The sequence below is a fragment of the Ylistrum balloti genome, unplaced genomic scaffold (assembly GCF_031769215.1).
Source record: "Ylistrum balloti isolate Yb309-2 unplaced genomic scaffold, AGI_CSIRO_Ybal_v1 Utg370474, whole genome shotgun sequence".
Classification (NCBI taxonomy): Eukaryota; Metazoa; Mollusca; class Bivalvia; order Pectinida; family Pectinidae; genus Ylistrum; species Ylistrum balloti.
Genome location: NW_026782311.1, coordinates 123,403 through 142,052, shown reverse-complemented (window position 1 = coordinate 142,052; position 18,650 = coordinate 123,403). Strand labels below are relative to the sequence as shown.

The 18,650-nt window shown below is 34.0% G+C and overlaps 2 protein-coding genes across 4 annotated transcripts in view; one reads left to right on the top strand and one right to left on the bottom strand.

The window, feature by feature from the left end:
* LOC132555339 (eukaryotic translation initiation factor 4 gamma 3-like) overlaps positions 1 to 7,411 on the bottom strand; it is a 37,895-nt gene extending 30,484 nt beyond the window's left edge. The window contains exons 1-7 of one of the 2 annotated variants that reach the window (XM_060219689.1): positions 7,387 to 7,411; positions 7,099 to 7,248; positions 4,730 to 4,761; positions 4,538 to 4,614; positions 1,926 to 2,120; positions 1,158 to 1,337; positions 170 to 544 (exon numbers count right to left, since the gene is read on the bottom strand). In XM_060219689.1, coding sequence (XP_060075672.1) covers positions 170 to 544; positions 1,158 to 1,337; positions 1,926 to 2,120; positions 4,538 to 4,614; positions 4,730 to 4,761; positions 7,099 to 7,175 — 936 coding nt within the window. In that variant the 5' untranslated portion in view covers positions 7,176 to 7,248; positions 7,387 to 7,411. Of the gene's footprint in view, positions 1 to 169; positions 548 to 1,157; positions 1,338 to 1,925; positions 2,121 to 4,537; positions 4,615 to 4,729; positions 4,762 to 7,098; positions 7,249 to 7,386 lie in introns of those variants that run through there. The other variant, XM_060219688.1, reaches the window with a different exon arrangement.
* Positions 7,187 to 17,048, top strand: LOC132555341 (lysosomal amino acid transporter 1 homolog). 2 transcript variants are annotated; one of them, XM_060219691.1, is made up of 8 exons: positions 7,187 to 7,277; positions 10,552 to 10,878; positions 11,288 to 11,417; positions 12,417 to 12,507; positions 13,601 to 13,800; positions 14,851 to 14,937; positions 15,082 to 15,252; positions 15,848 to 17,048. In XM_060219691.1, the coding sequence occupies exons 2-8, from the start codon at positions 10,670 to 10,672 to the stop codon at positions 15,989 to 15,991; spliced, it is 1,032 nt and encodes a 343-aa protein (XP_060075674.1). In that variant the 5' UTR covers positions 7,187 to 7,277; positions 10,552 to 10,669; the 3' UTR covers positions 15,992 to 17,048. The 2 variants fall into 2 exon arrangements, with proteins under 2 accessions (XP_060075674.1, XP_060075673.1); XM_060219690.1 differs by lacking the exon at positions 7,187 to 7,277 and adding an exon at positions 7,492 to 7,582.
* The last annotated feature ends 1,602 nt before the right edge of the window (positions 17,049 to 18,650 follow it).

Below are 18,650 nucleotides of genomic sequence, written 5' to 3'. Positions count from 1 at the left end.
GCCACATTCTGGTATGGGCAAGTAGATAATATCATTATAATCAATGTTATCAACAGTCAAAAAGCTAATTGGACTAAAAGCGATATATTTTGACAAACTTTTTTGTAGCAACCAACTGATTTACCAGAAAACTTAATATCTACGCTAGAGATACAAAAGCCATGCTTACTTCAACGAAGGGACTTGATTCTGATTCCGACACAGCCTCTCCTTGTGCTATAGCTCCAGGAGAAGGACTGGAGCCTGGAGTCGTAGAACGGCCTGGGCGAGGAGTGTTTAATATTTCACTTGATATATCTTTCCCAGTATTTGGATCTACAATCTTGATCATGTGTTTCTCTCTCTTGGACTGTTGAGCCGTTTGTTGAGTAACCATGCCTCCTGATGGGGGCCTTTGAGACTGGGTAGGTTGCTGGTGGTAAACAGTGATGGGATTAAATTGTTGATTAGCTGTCTGATTTGCAGCCATCGGATAGGTCATCCCAGTCATTCCTTGTTGTGAGGTCTGCATGGCAAACTGAGGGGTATTCATTCTGTTACCAACCTGCTAGACAACAGACAAATTGTATAAACCCATGGTTCCCATTTAAAGTTGGTTGCAGACAAAACTAGCCTGTTTTCATTTCCTTTGAATATTTTTTCCAGCTTATAGAATCCATCCATGCATACATTTTACTTGGTTATTATAGAAAACCCACCCTCTATTTGTAAATTGTGAGGAAAGGCATCTAATGGCTTAAGCAAACAGTTTTGATGATAAAAATGCAATCAACATATATCTGAGATACAAAATTACGAAGTCAGGATAACTTGTTACAGTGAACATTGTTCTTCCTTATACATCTTATTGCTAATTTCTGCATGTGATAAAGAAAGTTTAAATAACTTTGATATTTGGATTTGACCAAAATTGTGTTTAAAATGACAATGTACATTGTTTTTTGGTGCACAAAGCACATGTTTTAGGTCATACAAAATGTCCATGTATATAGATAGCATCATTTTATAAAAGAAGATGAAATAAATGTTTTTCTACTTGTGTATGATCCTATTTGTATATTTTGAAATAAATATGTTAAAACCAAATCAAAATTTTAATGTAACACAAAATTTATTATTAACAGATAACCAAAAGGTTAGTTATTTGGGATACATACCATCATAGAAAGCTGAGGCTGGACAATGATCGGTGTACCACCTGGGGGTTGAAACGTTCCTGGTTGATGGTTTGGTGCCATGTACATTGTCTGGTACATTGGCTGGTTAGGAGGCTGACTAATTGGAGGAGGGCCAGTGTACCTAGTTTGCCGTGGCTGCGTTTGGCCAGAGAAAAAGGGCTGCAATAAAACAACTTTAAACTCAGCTGTTTCTCTCTCTCTGGTGTCCGAATAATTCAGGAAGATAGAAAGCTATGAAAGCTGAGCTTAGCTTGCAACACTAGAAAAGCCAATGCCCAGTATATATATTGTCTAATTTTCACTTCAGCTATTCTTCATCAAATTTAATGTGCAGATACCAAGTATTGTCCACAAAAATCATTCAATCTGTATCGGCAACAACGATCAAAATCATGAAATCATAACTAGTCTTAGCAGACTTGCTATTACTGTTTTGCTATCATGTCAACAGTTACTTGAGGACATAGAACAAGTGACAATTCATAATCTTGCAAATTACTGCAAGGATTAATGTTGATTACAGGATACAAAGGTACAATTCATACCTTCCCCTGGGCTTTTTCTGAAGACCTCTTTAAGTAGGTCTCTTTTTAGTCTTTTGCTCTTGAAATTATTTTACATTTACAAACAATTTGCAAAAGCTGCTGCTACATAGTGAAAATTTGCTTCCAATTCAGTTAAATTCATTCCTAAAACAAGACAGAAGGGTCCCATCCTAAATACAATGAAAAGACACTGTTCACCTACCGGTGGAGCACCTCTCATTCCTGGTGTTGGGTTTTGATACATATTTTGCTGAATAGTTCCTGGAGTTCGCTGTCCCCCAAAAGTTTGGGATGTGGTCAGCTGACCCTTATCTAATTCATGGGGATTACTTTGTGTTTGCTGCTGCGGTTGCTGCTGCGGTTGCTGCTGCTGTTGCTGCTGTTGGGGTATCAGATACTGAAATAAGGAGAAAAAGTATTAAAACATCTGAAATCTGTTTTCAAGATTTCATGGAACAACTAGAACTCACTCCTGATTTGAGAACTTGCATGTTTTTATACATGGCAGATAAACGTAAAAAGACAAGTTTACTAAAAATATTTCTTACAGGTTTTTTTTAGTCTACTTAAAAGGTCTCTGGACTGGAGCCATACTCCCATTCTGTTGATAATGTGTTCATAGTGTTGGTAGTGTACTCAAAAAAGTACAGAAGAGTTGAAACAAGTTGGAGTCCAAGGCATAAAAACATTTACAGTAAAATGCCTGTCAAGAGAATGTGTTAATACAACATTTCTTACAATAAAAGCAAGCCTGTATCGGACAAATATTTACTGAAAGATACAGATATCCAAGTTCCACTTCAGATTTTCTTTTTCATAATTTTTTATCTCTTCTGTTTGTTCAATCAATTCAATTTAAAGCCCCATCTGTGATGAAATGAACTTACAACTTGAAAACATAGGTAAAATTTTGCAAGAGAAAATCTTGTTTTCAAAACTATACTTTCCATATTTTGTCCGACAGAATCACTTGTAAAATAAGTGGTGTTGGCCAGTCTATAAGCAGTGAGGACTATCTTACGAAAAATTATAAATTTTGTGGTTACATATCTATATATTTCATCTAAAAATGTCAGGGCTCGCGCTGGCGATCGCCAATGGCGCCATTGGCGAAAGTGAAATGAGATTGGCGATTTCAAATTTCTATTGGCGAAAATGCCGATTAGAAACATTTCCAGTCACCGATGACTGTATAGAGAAAAATCACTGGCGTTTAACTTATTTGTAACGAGTGACACAGGTAAATTTTGCTCCGACATCGTTGTGTACTACACGGTCACGGCTGACTGACTCCCGCAGCTGGGGCAAGGTCAGCTATCGGAACTCTTTTGTGTTTTTGACAGCAACGTTTACCTGTCTAAACAGCAACACGCCTGTAATGAAAATCGCCAATTATCCAATGATGTCTCCATTGTCTCAATCCGAGATAGCCTCTGCCGTGAACAACAAGGTAAGTTAGCTGAAGGAAAGATGTTGTTTTATCGGGAATTGGCTTACGGTAGGTGGATCATTAGGTGTGTCGATGTCGTTAATTGGGCACGAGTTTGTGATTTCTGCAGACATAACTTAGTAAACTAGTGCATTTGAAAGGGCCCGAAATAGGCTTCTTAACCTTTTTGATCGACTATTAAAATAGCAAGAAACACAAGATATAATTTTGTTGTTTTTACACTATGTTGCCGATTTTGTTTTATATTTTTGTACATATTTTGGTCACATCAGATTTGGCCCTTCACTAAGATAGATTGTTAGATGAAATGGAAAACGTAAACTCCCCTTTAGTGATAGGGATGGGAAAGTACCCAGATTGTCATCATTTGGTTTTAAGACACCATCTATTGAAAAGGAAAATGACAGCCCTGATCAGGTTACTAACAAGGGCAGTAGTTCAAGAAAGCTCATGTTTTGTGACATATGTATGAAGGCATTAGTTAGAAATAGTTTCACTGATGGCTGCAGTAAGAAAGAGTGCTTGGTTAAGCATGAGAAAGGATCAGGTATATACAACTATTCATCATTTATGAACAGAAAATTATGTAAATTTAGATTAAGTAATTCAGAAATGCCTAGAGGATGGTACAATATAGTTACTCATTACAGCCTGCTTGGCACATGAATTAGAAACACAATCTTTTAGTTTAACGATTATGTCTTTATTATCTCTGAAGTGTTTTTAAGATATATATTACTTAGGAAGTTACTGTAATAAGTATAATACTTTGATGGTGTAAAATAAGGTTCAATGTAATCCTGTATCTCTCTGCAAACGTCCAATTCTATTCTAAATTTTATTTTCAATTTTACAGAAGAGAACTCTCACTCTGCTGCTTTGGCAACCCAACAGCAAACTGTCGAAATGCAGAAGGCCTGTAATAATTCCATGTTTATAAACTCTTTTACCATATACTGTATTATGTTTTGATGTATTGTTGTTAAAACAGTGAATAAATAATGTAATTATATAATTAGCATATGTGTTATTATTATATGAGGGAATTAAGGGCTCGTCGGGTGAGGGTGAGGGCAAGTTCCGGAATCTGTTCGCGCGCTTATAGCAAAAAAAATTTGGATTGGCGAAACTGAATTTTGACCCAGAGCTAGCCCTGAATGTGACCTAAATGTGTAAAACTATTGAAATCACATGAACTTTGGGCTACAGCCTAAATATAAAATAAAGAAATGAACTGAAAACCATCGATACTAGGTAATCAACACACATTACAACTGGATATAACCGAGCCATTAAAAACATCAAATCCATGCCTGATTGGGACACCATTTAACTGACAGTAGTTAAAAACATCAAATCCATACCTGATTGGGATAGCTTATGTTCACTATCCCTTGTGGGTAAGAAGAGTACTGCTGTGTAACTTGTTCTTCTGGACCTCCTGAAAGCCATAAAATACATTCATTTGTAAAACTTAACATTTTTATGCATTAAGAAAATGGTGATTGATGAGTCGGAAAACCCTGAACATTACAATTCTCATAAAATATACTCACGATGAACAGGTGGTGTTGTAACTCTAGAGGGTCTGATTAAGGTTAAGGAATCTTTCACAAGAAAACTGTCCAACACCTACCAAATAAAAGTTGTTCAATGTCTTTCTCATTCTTTTGTTAAATCCCTGAAATCCTTAATGACATGTTCACAATTCAATGGACAGTCCCCTCCTTTTAAGTAGATCATTTTAAACAAGTGATAATTTAACATCATTCTCTCTCTTCAATCTCTTGCATTCAAGAGTGATTCCTACAGTACTAATTACTATAAAGAAAACTTCTAAGAAAGAATTTCATACACGTCAAATGGAGTATGGATAGTCACCTTCCACCATGCCACATATGACTTATGTTGACCTTTTTAAAGAAATAAGGTCAGGGCTGTGATGTAGCTTACTTTGCATTTCACCTTTTGTGGATAAATAATTGCACATCCTAGCATGTTCTCTTAATTCTGTGGCAATTTCTTATAGAATAATATCTTTTGAAAGTCATTACATCACATATGGTACACTTAAATTTCTCCAAGTTATGTTCCCAGAATATCTAAACTTTCAGAATCTTGCGGCTGTTATTTTCCTACAGAAAATGTACTTATGACATAAATGTACTTGCTCAAGTACTGCATGTAGAAATCGACTAGCATTTCACGTATGAACTTACTGCACTTTTTAACTTTAATTCCATTAGCGATGCATCTGTGTAGAATGTGGACTACTTAACAATAATTTCATCTACAGATTTCTTAAAGACCTAATTAATGGCAACAAAAAGTATATGTGTGAACAAAAACCATTGGACATTGCTAAATCAACTATTGATGTAATTTTTTAATCTCTTTCTGTTTGCAACAATAATCTCTACTTTCTTAAAGACCTAATTAATGGCAAAAAAAGATATGTGTGAAAAAAACCATTGGACATTGAAAAAAATCATAAAAGAAAAAAATCATAAAAGATTAAAGATACTGGTCTTTGTGTAAAACTTAAAGTCTACTCGTAAGCAAAATTCTCAAAAATACAAGAAAGAGATACCAAAAGATAGGATGCCTGGCTATATTTGGAGAAAACCACTTTTCCATAGAAATGTGGTTATTTTAAGAGGAATTACATGTTGTTCGGCACAGAAATGTGATTCTGTAATTACAGTATTCAGATACAAAAGATGCATATTCTTTTACTTTCTAGAGGGTTGTAATGTTACCCTTTTGACTTATTTCAACCTTTTTAAAAGTGGCATATTTATTTCTTTACTTTTACTGTATTCTTGTAACAACAATTTCTATATCAAACAGATAATTTTGTTAAGCAATGCAATATTAGAAAAAGTGAAGAATTACACTTGATTTTGCATATATCTTGTCTCTTTTACAAGAACCATAAACTGACCCATGTGAAAATCATAATAATGATTTCTCCAGAGGAAATACTTCTTATATCAAATAATCTTAATACAATATATTACATATGACCTCACCTTTCTTTAGTTTTCCAAGGTATTTGCAAGAAAACATTTTGTCAGTACAAAATCCTTTGTACTACACAACCCACATGCTTATGTGATCCAATGACTCATTGATATATACACAATTTTATAAATAACGTCACTCGAAGCAGGAACTTCTCACAGACATGCTATAAAATTAGAGTGCATTTCCAAAAATAGTAAAAACCCGTATATTCAAATATTTTAGGATCAAAATTATTTATTTTGTTTTAAATTATTTCCATATATTAATCATAATCGTCAGCAATTCATGGTAAACCTAGACATAACAAAGAAATCAATATGTAAATTACGTGTCATAGTCTACAATGTTTCAATACCGGCCATTGAACGTGGTCGGCCATGCCGTGTACGCATGACCCAGCCGGTAACATTTCCTGTCTCGGTATTGCATTGCCCCACGTGTAAAAACATTTTGACATTTACTATATGTTCAAATGTTGTGCGCGATATCAGAACTCGGGGTGTACACTTGTACAGTTTTTCATGATTATCTAGATCCAGGAAGTCGGACGGAGACTAGTACATGTGGCCCATTTCGTCACATATGCACGCACCACATACCAAAACATGGCCCCGCCTACATCTAGTCATTTTGAACCGATTTTCAATCAACTGGAGTTTAAATTGAACAGACATCAATGCATATTTAAAAAAACAATCACCATAGCCATAAACGGTATTCTGAATTAGACATATTTCACCTTAAATCAACTTGAAAATTCAACACATGTTGCTCGGGATTTTCCTTAGAAACTAGCCCCTTGTTGGACTTACCGGCAGCTGTTACGATAAGTAACTGCGCAGAATATGTTAACTACAAATCCAATCATCCAATAATTCTAACAATCGGTAAAGGATACACAATGTTCCTTGGTTGTGAGTGTCCTGGTAACTGAACAGCAGCTGAAACTGGTGGTTTCACCTTCTGCACATTCATTTCAGCGTGAAAAGGGAAGCGATGAAGTCCTTGGGTAAGGACCCTTCGGAGGCTTGTTTCCAAGCACTGTCTCCTACATGGAAGGATACAAACATGAAAAATGTAAAGATCGAATGCTTAACTTTCATACTTACAGCTCCAATAAGTGATAAATGTATGTTTCAGTACAAGATGGCGTTAGATTGTAATCGAATAAGAAAAATATGGCTACCTATTTAGGTCTGCAAGGAGACGGCTTATAACTCGGATGTTTCCGTGAATGATCGAGTATTTTCGTCACTAAAGGAGGTCAAAGGTCATCGGGAAAATGGCGTCCTAGGAGTATGGTAGACTGAACGTGATTTTTTTTGACGATCGACATTATCTTTCTCATTCATCTTCGTGTTCTTCTTAGCTTTAAAACATGAGTAGGTAGTACGATGTGATTTTGTTTTGATATGAAACGAACACCGTCAATCATGACTTGTTTGTGATTTCTTTCTCGGCCGTTTGTTTATTTACATTTCGACAGATTCTGCAAGCAGATTTATTTTATTGCAATAGATTCTTTAAACCTATTTGGAGTTATAAATCTGACTGCAAAATTTCATTCGAGCAGCCATACTGCTAGTGTTCGTCCCTCTCGCAATATTCATTCAGCGAACTTGATACTGCTATGTCAGAATCACATGCTGACTTACGAGTGTGACCTCATTGTCCTCAGAGTATCTCGCTTGTAATTAAGGTCCAATAGGCTAATACATCGAATGTCTACCCTACGTAGCACAGTCGGAGACGGATAATTATCGTAATCACCATTTTGTTTTGTATTAAGCTTAGTAGTCTATTGTAAACGGGGACTTATTTTATCAGTGATGAGGATTGAGCGGCAAGTAAGCATGTTTTTTTTTAAATGAGACTTGCACACTTACAAGATTTTACATGTAATTTGATACTTTATTTAAAAAGTGGTCTATATTTATTAGGGTGTATAGATACAATGTAGAAAGTTCAGAACCCTCGACTTGAAATATTTTTAGTTTTTTGATACAGTTAAACCAGTAATTATTTTTGTTTAAAGTGTAAAACTGCTTTTTTTTCAAATAAGGACAGAAACGTTCAGTCATTTATAATATAATGAGACTGAGTGCCCCATATGTGGCCTCAGTGAGCCCTAACATTCAGTGTTATAATCATTTATATATATTTATGACAGATCTATGGCATCACTGCAAAGTGACACCTAAGGCTTTTTATTAACTGGATCAATGCCCTATAGAATAGAGCTATAATCAATCAGATGTTACCCCAGGTAAAACTCCACGTAATCACAGCAGTGTTACACAACATTATAACTAATATACTGTGATAAGATGTTCTGTAAATATATAACTATATTCATGTTCAAAATATAATTTTGTATATTAATTTCTGCTGTTTAGATTTAGAAATCAAACTGACTTATGACTAATACTTCCTGTTAAGATTTTGATACCAAAATCACGTGAGTAAGTAAAGAAAAAACCAATCACAGCTTTTCACTTGTACTTAAACCAGGAAGATGCATTGTTTTATTGACAAAAGGTGTAACCATGTGTGTAAATCACATTCAATGAAGTTAAATTAAGAGCTGTAAATTCACTTTACTTATAAATAATTATCCTGTAAAATTTCACTAATCCAACTAATAAGACGGTCTTGACAAAATTTTCAAATTGAATTTTCATTATTTATTATGTAGGTTCCCCTTGGTCCCTATTCAAATCGTGCTACGTCTGATCCATCGTCTGTCCGTACATAAAGTTCTTGTTATCGCTATTTCTTGAAAAGTACTGGATGGATCTTTCTCAAATTGCAGTTGTAGGTTTCCCTTGGTCCTTAGTTATGCTCATTTCATTATGGGTCTGTTAAAAAAATAAAATGGCTGACAGGCAGCCATCTTTGATTTTGACTTTGAAAGTTTGTTGTTGCTATTTCTTGAGAAGTACTGGATGCATCTTTCTTAAATTTTCATATGTAAGTTCACCTTGGTCCCTAGTTTTGCCACTTTGATTTTGGGACCAAACAAAGACGAAACAAAATTGGCTTCTAGACAACCATTTCAGATTTGGCAGGTAAAGAATATTTGTCAATATTTCTGCAAAGGAATCTTCTAATATCTTATCATTAAGAGCAAAAACAGAAAAGAAAAGGGAAAGATCCAAATTTCATAGAGTATATAAAGACCAAACAATGGTGGGCCCCAAGATCCCTCTGGGATCTCTTGATTTTATAAGGTTGTCAAGTGCAATTTCACCTTTGTGTTGAGTGATTATATATCAATTTTCCTTATTGATTTCTAAAAAATATTGATTTCATCTCATTCAGGCTTTCAATTAACATCAAGCAAATATGAAATTATCTTTATCACCTATCAAGATATTTCATCACCAGTTCCCCAGATTTATATGAAATCTTATAGTGCATCTGATATATTGAAGTTGAGATTTCTTTTAATTGAAACAAAATGATTCTACCAGTACAATCAATCATAGGCTTTGTGATGGTATTTGACACCAGTAATAGTGTAACTATATAACATTGATCTGACTCCTCCTTGCTAACAGATGTTTTTCTCAAAACGAAGAAGAAAAAAATATCAGGAAGACCAGCTTATGTTTTGAAATATGACAATAATCTCCAAATTTATACAAAAGCAGACTGCACTGAACATATGGATGAAAATAGTAGTAATGTAAAGTAACAAAGGTTGGACTGGGGGAGGACCCAAGGTAACTCTGACAGTTTTCTATTTTTTGCTGGTATCTTATATTTCCATTTTCAAAACCCTACAAAGCAACATGAAAATCATTGTTAAATTTCTTCTTGTTACAAAAACATTGTCCATTTTGAGAAGTAATGATTAAAATCAACATGGAAGGAAGGTATTGATTAACTGCAGTATTACTTACTTGTATTAAAATTGTCTGTCTTATGAGCCACATCACCACTGTAGACCTAGCTTTCCTTTAATGGTCTTGTAGGTGAGTATTTTCAGAACACAGGTTGTACAGGCCCTGGGGACAAAGTTGGACAGGTGTGAGAGATAAAGATAGTCCTGAATAATGCAGTCAACTAAATATATTGAAAATGAGGTGAAAGATTTTAATCACAGTTAATATTTAACTTCCAGGGTTTCAACCAGTAACTGCTTACTAAATCTATCCCTAAGTTCTTGTGTTAAATATGTATTTACTTTCCTTGAAAACTTTTATGTAATTTATCGAAAGGTCTTTTTAAATGTGATAAAATCATATGTTCATTTAGCAGAATTCTTTTTTTTTATTTTGAGCATAAACAGAAGGTATTCCTGCACAGACCTTTTTTCAGTTTCAATTGATATTTGTATTTATTTCAGAGTTTCCTCTGAAGGATTTTATAATCGTAATGAATATGCCCTGGACAAGACACCTCTAAACTGAAGTACAAGAATTGCCGGGTATCAGTACCACTCTAGTGTTAGCCCTGCACCAACCATGCCTGGACTGTACACATGGATGTTAGGAACAGCTAGGAATGACTGGAACCACTTGGAGAATGTAGCCAATAATTCTCAGCCAAACAATAACTGTAGTGTGCAATGGCCAATGATTATCCTCCGGGACTGTGTACATAACAACAATGATGTAGCTTCAGATGTTTTAGGCCTTGTGTCCTTGGTGTCATGGATGATTGTCAGTATTCCGTATGTACTAGTTACATATTTCTGATTAGAAACCCTTACAAATTCAGGTTCAGATGAAGTCCATTCTCTGGGTGTATTTATTTATTCTTGGTGGATACCTTGTGAAATTATTATCCAATTTTCTTTAAATGTTTTCAGCAAATTTCACTCAGAATTATGGGATTGATATTACAATTTCCCTCACATTAAGGTCACTTTTTATGTGAGGTTAGACTTTTCAAACTGTCATCATCTCTGAGTTCTTTCTTGAGAAGTACTTGATTAATCTTTCTCATTGTTTATAAAATTACCTTTGGTCCTTTGAATTATATTTATTTGTAAACCTGACATATAACAGTAGAATGATCGCTGGATCTTGGTTACAAAAAGATGATTGTTAATGATAGAGGTGAATGTTTAATAATTGCAGACAAATGGTGATGAATTGTCGGAATATTCGTGGTGTTGAGGGTGTTTCCATCCTGCTTATTCTACAATGGACTCTCGGAGATGCAACAAATCTTATTGGTTCTATTCTGACCAATCAGCTACCTTTACAGGTTTGAGTTATTTTTTCCCATTCCTTATGATTTTACAGTCTGAATTAACTTGTGTTTTTTAAAAAAAGAACATCATATGGATGTGAATTTTAACCCAGGCCTATTCAAATCGCTCTGTGTCTTTGGTCTGTCGTCCATCTACCATAAACAATTTTCATCATCAGAAGGTGGGCTATTCAAATCCCCCTACGTCTGTGGTCCGTCTGTTAAACAATTTGCGTTATCACTATTTCTTGAGGAGTACTGGAAGGATCTCTCTCAAATTTCATATGTAGGTTCCATTTTTCTCTAGTTGTGCCCATTTGATTTTGGGTCTAATCGGATAAACAAACTGGCCGACAGACGGACATCTTAGATTTTGACTTTGAAAGTTTGTTATCGCTATTTCTTGAGAATTACATAGATCTTTCTCAAATTTCATGTGTATGCTTTCCTTGATCCATAGTTGTGCCTGTTTGATTTTAATATTGATCAGAAAAAACAAAATGGCATACAAGCGACCATCTTTGATTTTGACTTTGAAAGTTTGTTACCACTGTTTCTTGAGAACTATTCTATAGATCTATCTCAAATTTCTTGTATAGGTTCCTTTAGGTCCCTAGTTGTGCCTGTTGAGTTTGGGACTGATCGGAAAAACAAAATGGCTTCCTGGCACCCAGTTTGGATTTGGTAGGTTAAGATCATCATCGCTATTTCTGCAAAGGAATGTTCGAGTGTCTTATCATTAAAAGCAAAAACAGAGAAGAAATGAGAAAAGAAGGGAAAAGATCCAACAATTAAAGAGCATATAAATATGGTGGGCACCAAGATCCCTCTGCGATCTCTTGTTTTGTAATAGAGGGCTTTGAGATTTATTTCATTATTGTGACAATTGCTGACGAATTTCTGAGATTCATAGCTGTAAATTATACTGTTTGATGACAATAACCATGTTTTACACTGTATTTTTGATTTGTTTAAATCTAATTCAAACTTCTGTCAATAACACCTTTTTTTCAGATTTACCTTGCTGTATATTTTGTGTTTGCGGATATTATTCTGTTTTGTCAATACCTTTATTATCAAATATGGAAATGGAAACGCAGTCAATGTAAGTACACAAATGAATAAAGATGTATGTGATTGTTTTATTGTTTGTTAGATTTTGTTGTGTCACACTTTTCCACTTCTGCATGGTCGGAAGTCATTATTGGGATAAACTTTGATGATATGCAGTTGAATGATGTTTTCTGTTTTAAGAAGGTTTTAATTTTCGCCTCATTTTGAACTTAAATATTTTTAGATATATTTGACTGGCTGAAGTTTTTAACTCACCTTGTCCAAAGTAAGCTTATCCCATACTCTGAGCATCAATCATCCACCAGCTTTTTCTACATATCAGTTTTGTATTTAATGGTGGGTCTCAGCCCCCTGAGGCTTTTGCCCAAATTTGGTGTCAAGCATTCTTGAATGAAGGAGAATAAATTTTGTAGAAATGGTGGTCATGGTGGCTGGGTCCAGCGAGGGCAGTAGAGCACACTCTTTGTAATCCCTCCTGTAGGAAGTAATGTTTGGCCTGATCTGGTCTGAAGCATTCTTGAGTGAAGGGGAATCAATTTCATATATAATCAGTGGGTTTTGAGCTGTGGACAGACTGAGGAAATCGAACAATCCTATTACTTCTGTAGGAAGGATAGAATTTTGCCCAAATAAGGCCTGATGCATCCTATAGTAAATTGAAATTAATTTAGTGTAAATGATGGGGTCTATGTCCCTTAGGATTGGAGGGGCGAAGACCCATTCACAGGGGAAATTGAGCAAGTTGTTTAAAATTCTTTTGTAGGAAAGGCAATTTGGTATGAAGCATGAATTGCTTGTTTCCATTGGGGAAATAAATATATTGTGTGTTTGAAATTTAGAACTCTTTTTTTTTCCCCTTTTGTTTTATGAAGCAATTTCAGTCTAACAAAGCCAGGTGAGTGGTATAGGCCCCATGGGCCTCTTGTAAGATCGACCATGTGCGTTGGTTTCCATTTCTATCAAGGCTTGATGAGGAAAACACATTTCACAAACCATGATTTACAGAAATATTTCAAGGGTTAAAACCATTCAAGTATATTGACAGATTACTAACTTTGTTAGTTTAATGAGCAGTGTAATAAGGAAAGCAGTTTTTATATTTCTTGTAACTATTGCATCTGCAGTGGCAAATGAAGTGCAGCCTAGCGGTCCTGCCCGGATAGTCCTATGTTTTACCGGCACTCTCCTCTCCTTCAACACTCTAGGGGCAATTCTTGGAAGGTTAAGGGAGGTACCAGATGTCAGTGGGAACATTGTCCATATCCCCAGGCCTGGAAGTAGACGGCTGATGTCGACCAATCTCACTCATGTCCAGTTTTTCAAAGTAAGCTAGGTCAACATACAAGCTCTGATAGATTGAACATGTTACATATCAACTGGACCCAAACTCATGGACATAAGGAAATTGTGTCTTAGTATTTAGGCTTGCCAGGTTTAGTATGGCTCAAGTTTTTACTGTAGTGTAACATTTTTTTCTTCAAACTTTAGATACACAGTGTATATATTTTTCAGAAAAGAATCACCAAATAGTGCAGTGTGGATTAATAACTGACATTTATCACTACATTATTATCTATGTAACCATTTGTAGGTTTATTTTGACTGATTCAGATTATGTCTAATGTCAGATAAAGGGAGTATGTCTTTAACTTCAACAAATCAAGCAAATCAGGGAACCTCAAGCTGTAAACAGAAATCTTAAGTGAGTGAAATGTATATGTCTCACTTATGTTGTACTTAGTTTGTAACACTAAAACAAAATCCAAAATCTATTTTAATTTTGATGTTAATTACTGATATCAAAGACTTTGTATAGAGAATGAGGTATGTTTAAAATCTATTTCAATTTTGATGTTAATTACTGATATGAAAGACTTTGTATAGAGAATGAGGTATGTTTAAGATGCTGATTTTTATTTTGATGTACTGTTAATTACTGATATGAAAGACTTTGTATAGAGAATGAGGTATGTTTAAGATGCTGATTGTTATTTTCCCAGAACATTTTTCAGAGCATGTAATTGCCACTTTATCCAGAACTTTCATTTGTGCTAGGATGATAAAATTTGGTGTATACATTAGTAAGAGAATGTGCAGTGTACCCAAGGCCAGAAACCCTTGAATTAAAGAATTATTGCCCTTTGTTAAAATTCATGGAGTATCAATCAGTTTCACTGATATTCTTTTGACATCTGTTGTTGAATGTAGGAAATTTATGTTTATCAAAAGTGTTTAAATTGATCCATGTCCATGTACAACAATGGTGATATTAAAAAAAGTGACTAGTATTGTCATACTCAGAGATGTCTCTTACAACGCAATACATTTTACAACGTGAATTTCAGCTCATGGATTTTCCTGTGGTTTTTTTCAGAACATTCAGGATGTGTCTGGCTATGTCATTGGAATAGTGTCAAGTATATTCTATGTGGGCTCTCGACTTTCACAGCTGTATAAAAACGTGAGTCTGAAAAGAAATCATCCAGCAAAGTAAAGCACAAGTATCACAAAATATGTTTTGAACAGTAGTTTGTTTTTGACTGTGTTGCATTTACTTTAGAAAATAGCATGGATATTTTCATATGAACCTAATCGTTGGTTTCAGTATAAGAGGAAGTCAACAGAGGGTCTATCTGTTATGATGTTTATATTGGCGGTCCTTGGAAACATAACATATGGTTTGTCAATCCTGGTGCGATCACTTGATGGAGAATATGTCCTGAAACACCTACCCTGGCTAATTGGCAGCTTGGGAGTCATCTTTCTCGATCTTTCTGTATCCTTTTTTACCTTGTAGCTTCGACTTAATATTGAACTCAAAGTAAAACCTGAGGAATTGCTGCTCCTCCTTTTTGATTGGATTTAAATCTACTTTTTAAGAACGTCCTGCATACCATTTGGTATCCTAGAAACTTTTCCTTATCAACACTGAATGGTTGTTGGTGCTTGTTTTTAATTATTTATATGGAATCTTAAATCCTGTAGTTTTTCATCTCAACAAGCAATGTTACATCAGATGAGACAAAATTATACATGCAGCTAAATCTTGATAATTGTTATAACTCAAAGACCTGTTGAATTAGAAGTATTTCGTTTGTCCTGTCCACACTTAACACTACACATCCGAACTTACTTAAATTGACTACTCTGATAACAAAAAGTTTTCTCAAGGTCCCGCCAACTTTGACAGATATCGAGGTTTCTACTGTAAATTATAAATGTAACTGTTAAATCAAACTTTAACCACATTTTGATTTGTTAAATTTTGACATACTACATAATGTAAAGTAAGAAATTTTCAAATAATATCAAAATCAAGCAATGCATGTTGCTGTGGTTTGAAAAAAAAAAGTTCCTTGACATATACCAAGCTGCTGTGTCAGTTTAAGTACTACGGTGTGAGGGACTTTGATACTCTTTCCAATCAGCCATTGGTGAACAATGAGATCCTGAACCAGGCTTCACCACTTGACTATACAGAAGCCAGATTAGACCCTAATGGGATTGTCAACTGAGAGAAAACTTCTTAAGACATTCAGGCAAATAAAAAAAAGTGTGTTTTTAAAAAAAGTGAACCTATAAAATCTACAGAGATGTATCGTTACCAGTGATGATTGAATGACTTTCAGAGGTAGGGATCCTCAGATTAGGTAGTTATTTAAGATAAGTGAGTGATTCCTAAGTACTATTTAACGATACAGATATACAGGTAGACGAGGGATTTAATGAGAACGCCATAGTAATAAGTAGAGGCAGATTCCAACATAACTGAGGATTCTTACCAGATAACCCCTAGAATTTACAAAAGTAGGGCATCAAGTCTTTCGTAACATAGCTTTCCGATGTGGAGAGAAAAGATGTTTACAATGTAGATATAGATAAGCAAAACATGATAATGTGATTCTATAACAAATAAGGTGAACAATTCCCATGGACTTTGTGTGCTGGTGCTTGATGGTTGTATGTACATATTTAGCTACAATTATTTAAACTGATACATGTTTTTGAATGTTTAAAAATGTAATATCATACACTGTTATCATAATGTTGTTACCAATGTGTCATGATATGGTTTAGACATTATTTTACCTTTGATGTTCAAATTTGGCTGACATTCTACTCAAATAAGCAGTGGTGTGATCCTTTCAAAATATCTGATAAAAAAGGTCTAAGCCTTCTTGGGAATATTTTACCAAGTAAAACAAAAGTAGTGCATGTTTCCACTGCAGAAGTGTTGACTTACTATAAATAAGTATTAGTTGAATTTATATTTTAAAATAAAAACACTAAATATAGAACATCACTTTTGCGTACTATGCAAAATAGTATGAAATCAAATGAAACTCTGTTGTCTAAACATTTATTTGTGGTAATTTCATTTTCTATAAATGTGAGCTATGCTTATGTGTCTTGATACTGAATGTTTTATTGTAGATTTTAAGGAGAATGAATTTAAAAAGACAAGTAAGGGTTTTTTGCAAGAGTAGATAGATCTGTTTTAAAATATATATGATGGTTTTATGGACACTTAAATAGATTTGAATCTTATTGTATTAAGTTTATTGTTTGATAGTGATATGTTGTGATTTAGATTCTAATGAGATTATTTACCAAATACCTGATAGATCTTCTGTTTTTATATCAATCTTTGATGGTTTTCATGATTTAAACTTTTAATTCTTTATAAATCTTTCTGTTTAGAATTTTATTCACTGATAACTGAAGAGGTAAGTGGTTTAAAGTAAACTATTTTATTGTGATGACTGAATACCTGATCAGATCAGAGTCAAAAACACTTTTTTGGAATTGTGGTAATTCATCTTGTGTAAATGTTTTACTGTTTTATCAACTGTATACCTGACATATCTTTGTTTTCTTTTAAATTACAACAGTTAATTTCAAACTGTTTCATTTACTTAAAAGAGCTGTTTGATCTGTGTTCTAAAGTGCAACAGTTATTTTTTTTTACTTTTTCATATACTTAATAGCTAATTGGTCTGTGTTTTTAAGTACAACAGCAAATGTTGAACTGTTTTATATACTTTGCCAAATTTTCTTATTTTAAAAATTAAGTGTGTTTATTGACTAGAGAGTTTTAATGGTATTTAACAATTTTATTGTCCATGTACCTGTTAGATTTGTAATGTAATGCAGGGTTTCAGCATAATATCACAGCTGTAGGAACTAGATGTTACTACCAATCCTAGTTTTCTTCTTATTTTTTTTTTATAAATTATAAACACTTGTTAAACCTAGGGTATACAGCAGTGTCCATCAAATATCATGATAAGTGGGATTCACTGTATCACACTATAAATGTCTGCAGGATAAAATCATCATTAAAACTAAAATGATACAAACTGTCCTTTGTAGTAAAACTGTGTTAGATTTTACCTATCTTGTTTCATTAATTAGTTGTACCATAGTGTCTGGTGATTCTGTGCACCAAGTAAATAAAATATATATCAAGGATGGAAAATCTAATTAATCTGGCCTTTTTGTAATTGTTGATTGCTTTAAGAAAGTCTTTTATTTTTCATGCTCTCCAAAATAATTCAAGTTAAATGCCAAATTTCTCAAAGTCAATTTTGTTGTATGATTTATGATGACATTTAGAAAGATAATTTTCAAAGTAATTTGTTCACTTGGGTCATACACAGTGCCCATCATTACTAAGTACCAAAGGGAACTTGAGAAAGCAAAGTACACAGACTTATCTATCAGGGCAGATTTTTAGCAACTTAAAAGATTTACAATAAAATTGATATACTTTACAACTTTAAAGAGAAAAATATTGAAACATTGATAAAAAAATCTCAAAACAATCATAAACTTCTTTGAAAAATTAAATGGAATCCTTAGATGTACAGCCTACAGCATTGCATTTATATATTGTTATTTATCAGTCTGTCTGGTCATAACAAACTGGTTTAAGATTTCCTTTTCTACCCCATCAAATAGAAATATCCATACTACCAGTATAGGTAATATATCTCTTACCATGGTAATACCGTCTACAGACAAAAACTTATACACTCATTTACATACAATATTAATTTTCAAACTAGTGTAACTGAACATGTGTTTAGGTTTGAGTAAATTCATTGTAAATACTGAGAGGACAGTAGGTTTGTGTAAGTACAATGTTAGTACTACCTGAGAGGACAGTAGGTT

Coding starts and splice junctions, on each gene's coding strand:
- LOC132555341 (XM_060219691.1), top strand. CDS start 10,670: ATGCCTGGACTGTACACATGGATGTTAGGAACAGCTAGGAATGACTGG. Junction 12,508..13,600: donor GAAATGGAAACGCAGTCAAT/GTAAGTACACAA, acceptor TTGCATCTGCAG/TGGCAAATGAAGTGCAGCCT. Junction 13,801..14,850: donor CTCATGTCCAGTTTTTCAAA/GTAAGCTAGGTC, acceptor GGTTTTTTTCAG/AACATTCAGGATGTGTCTGG.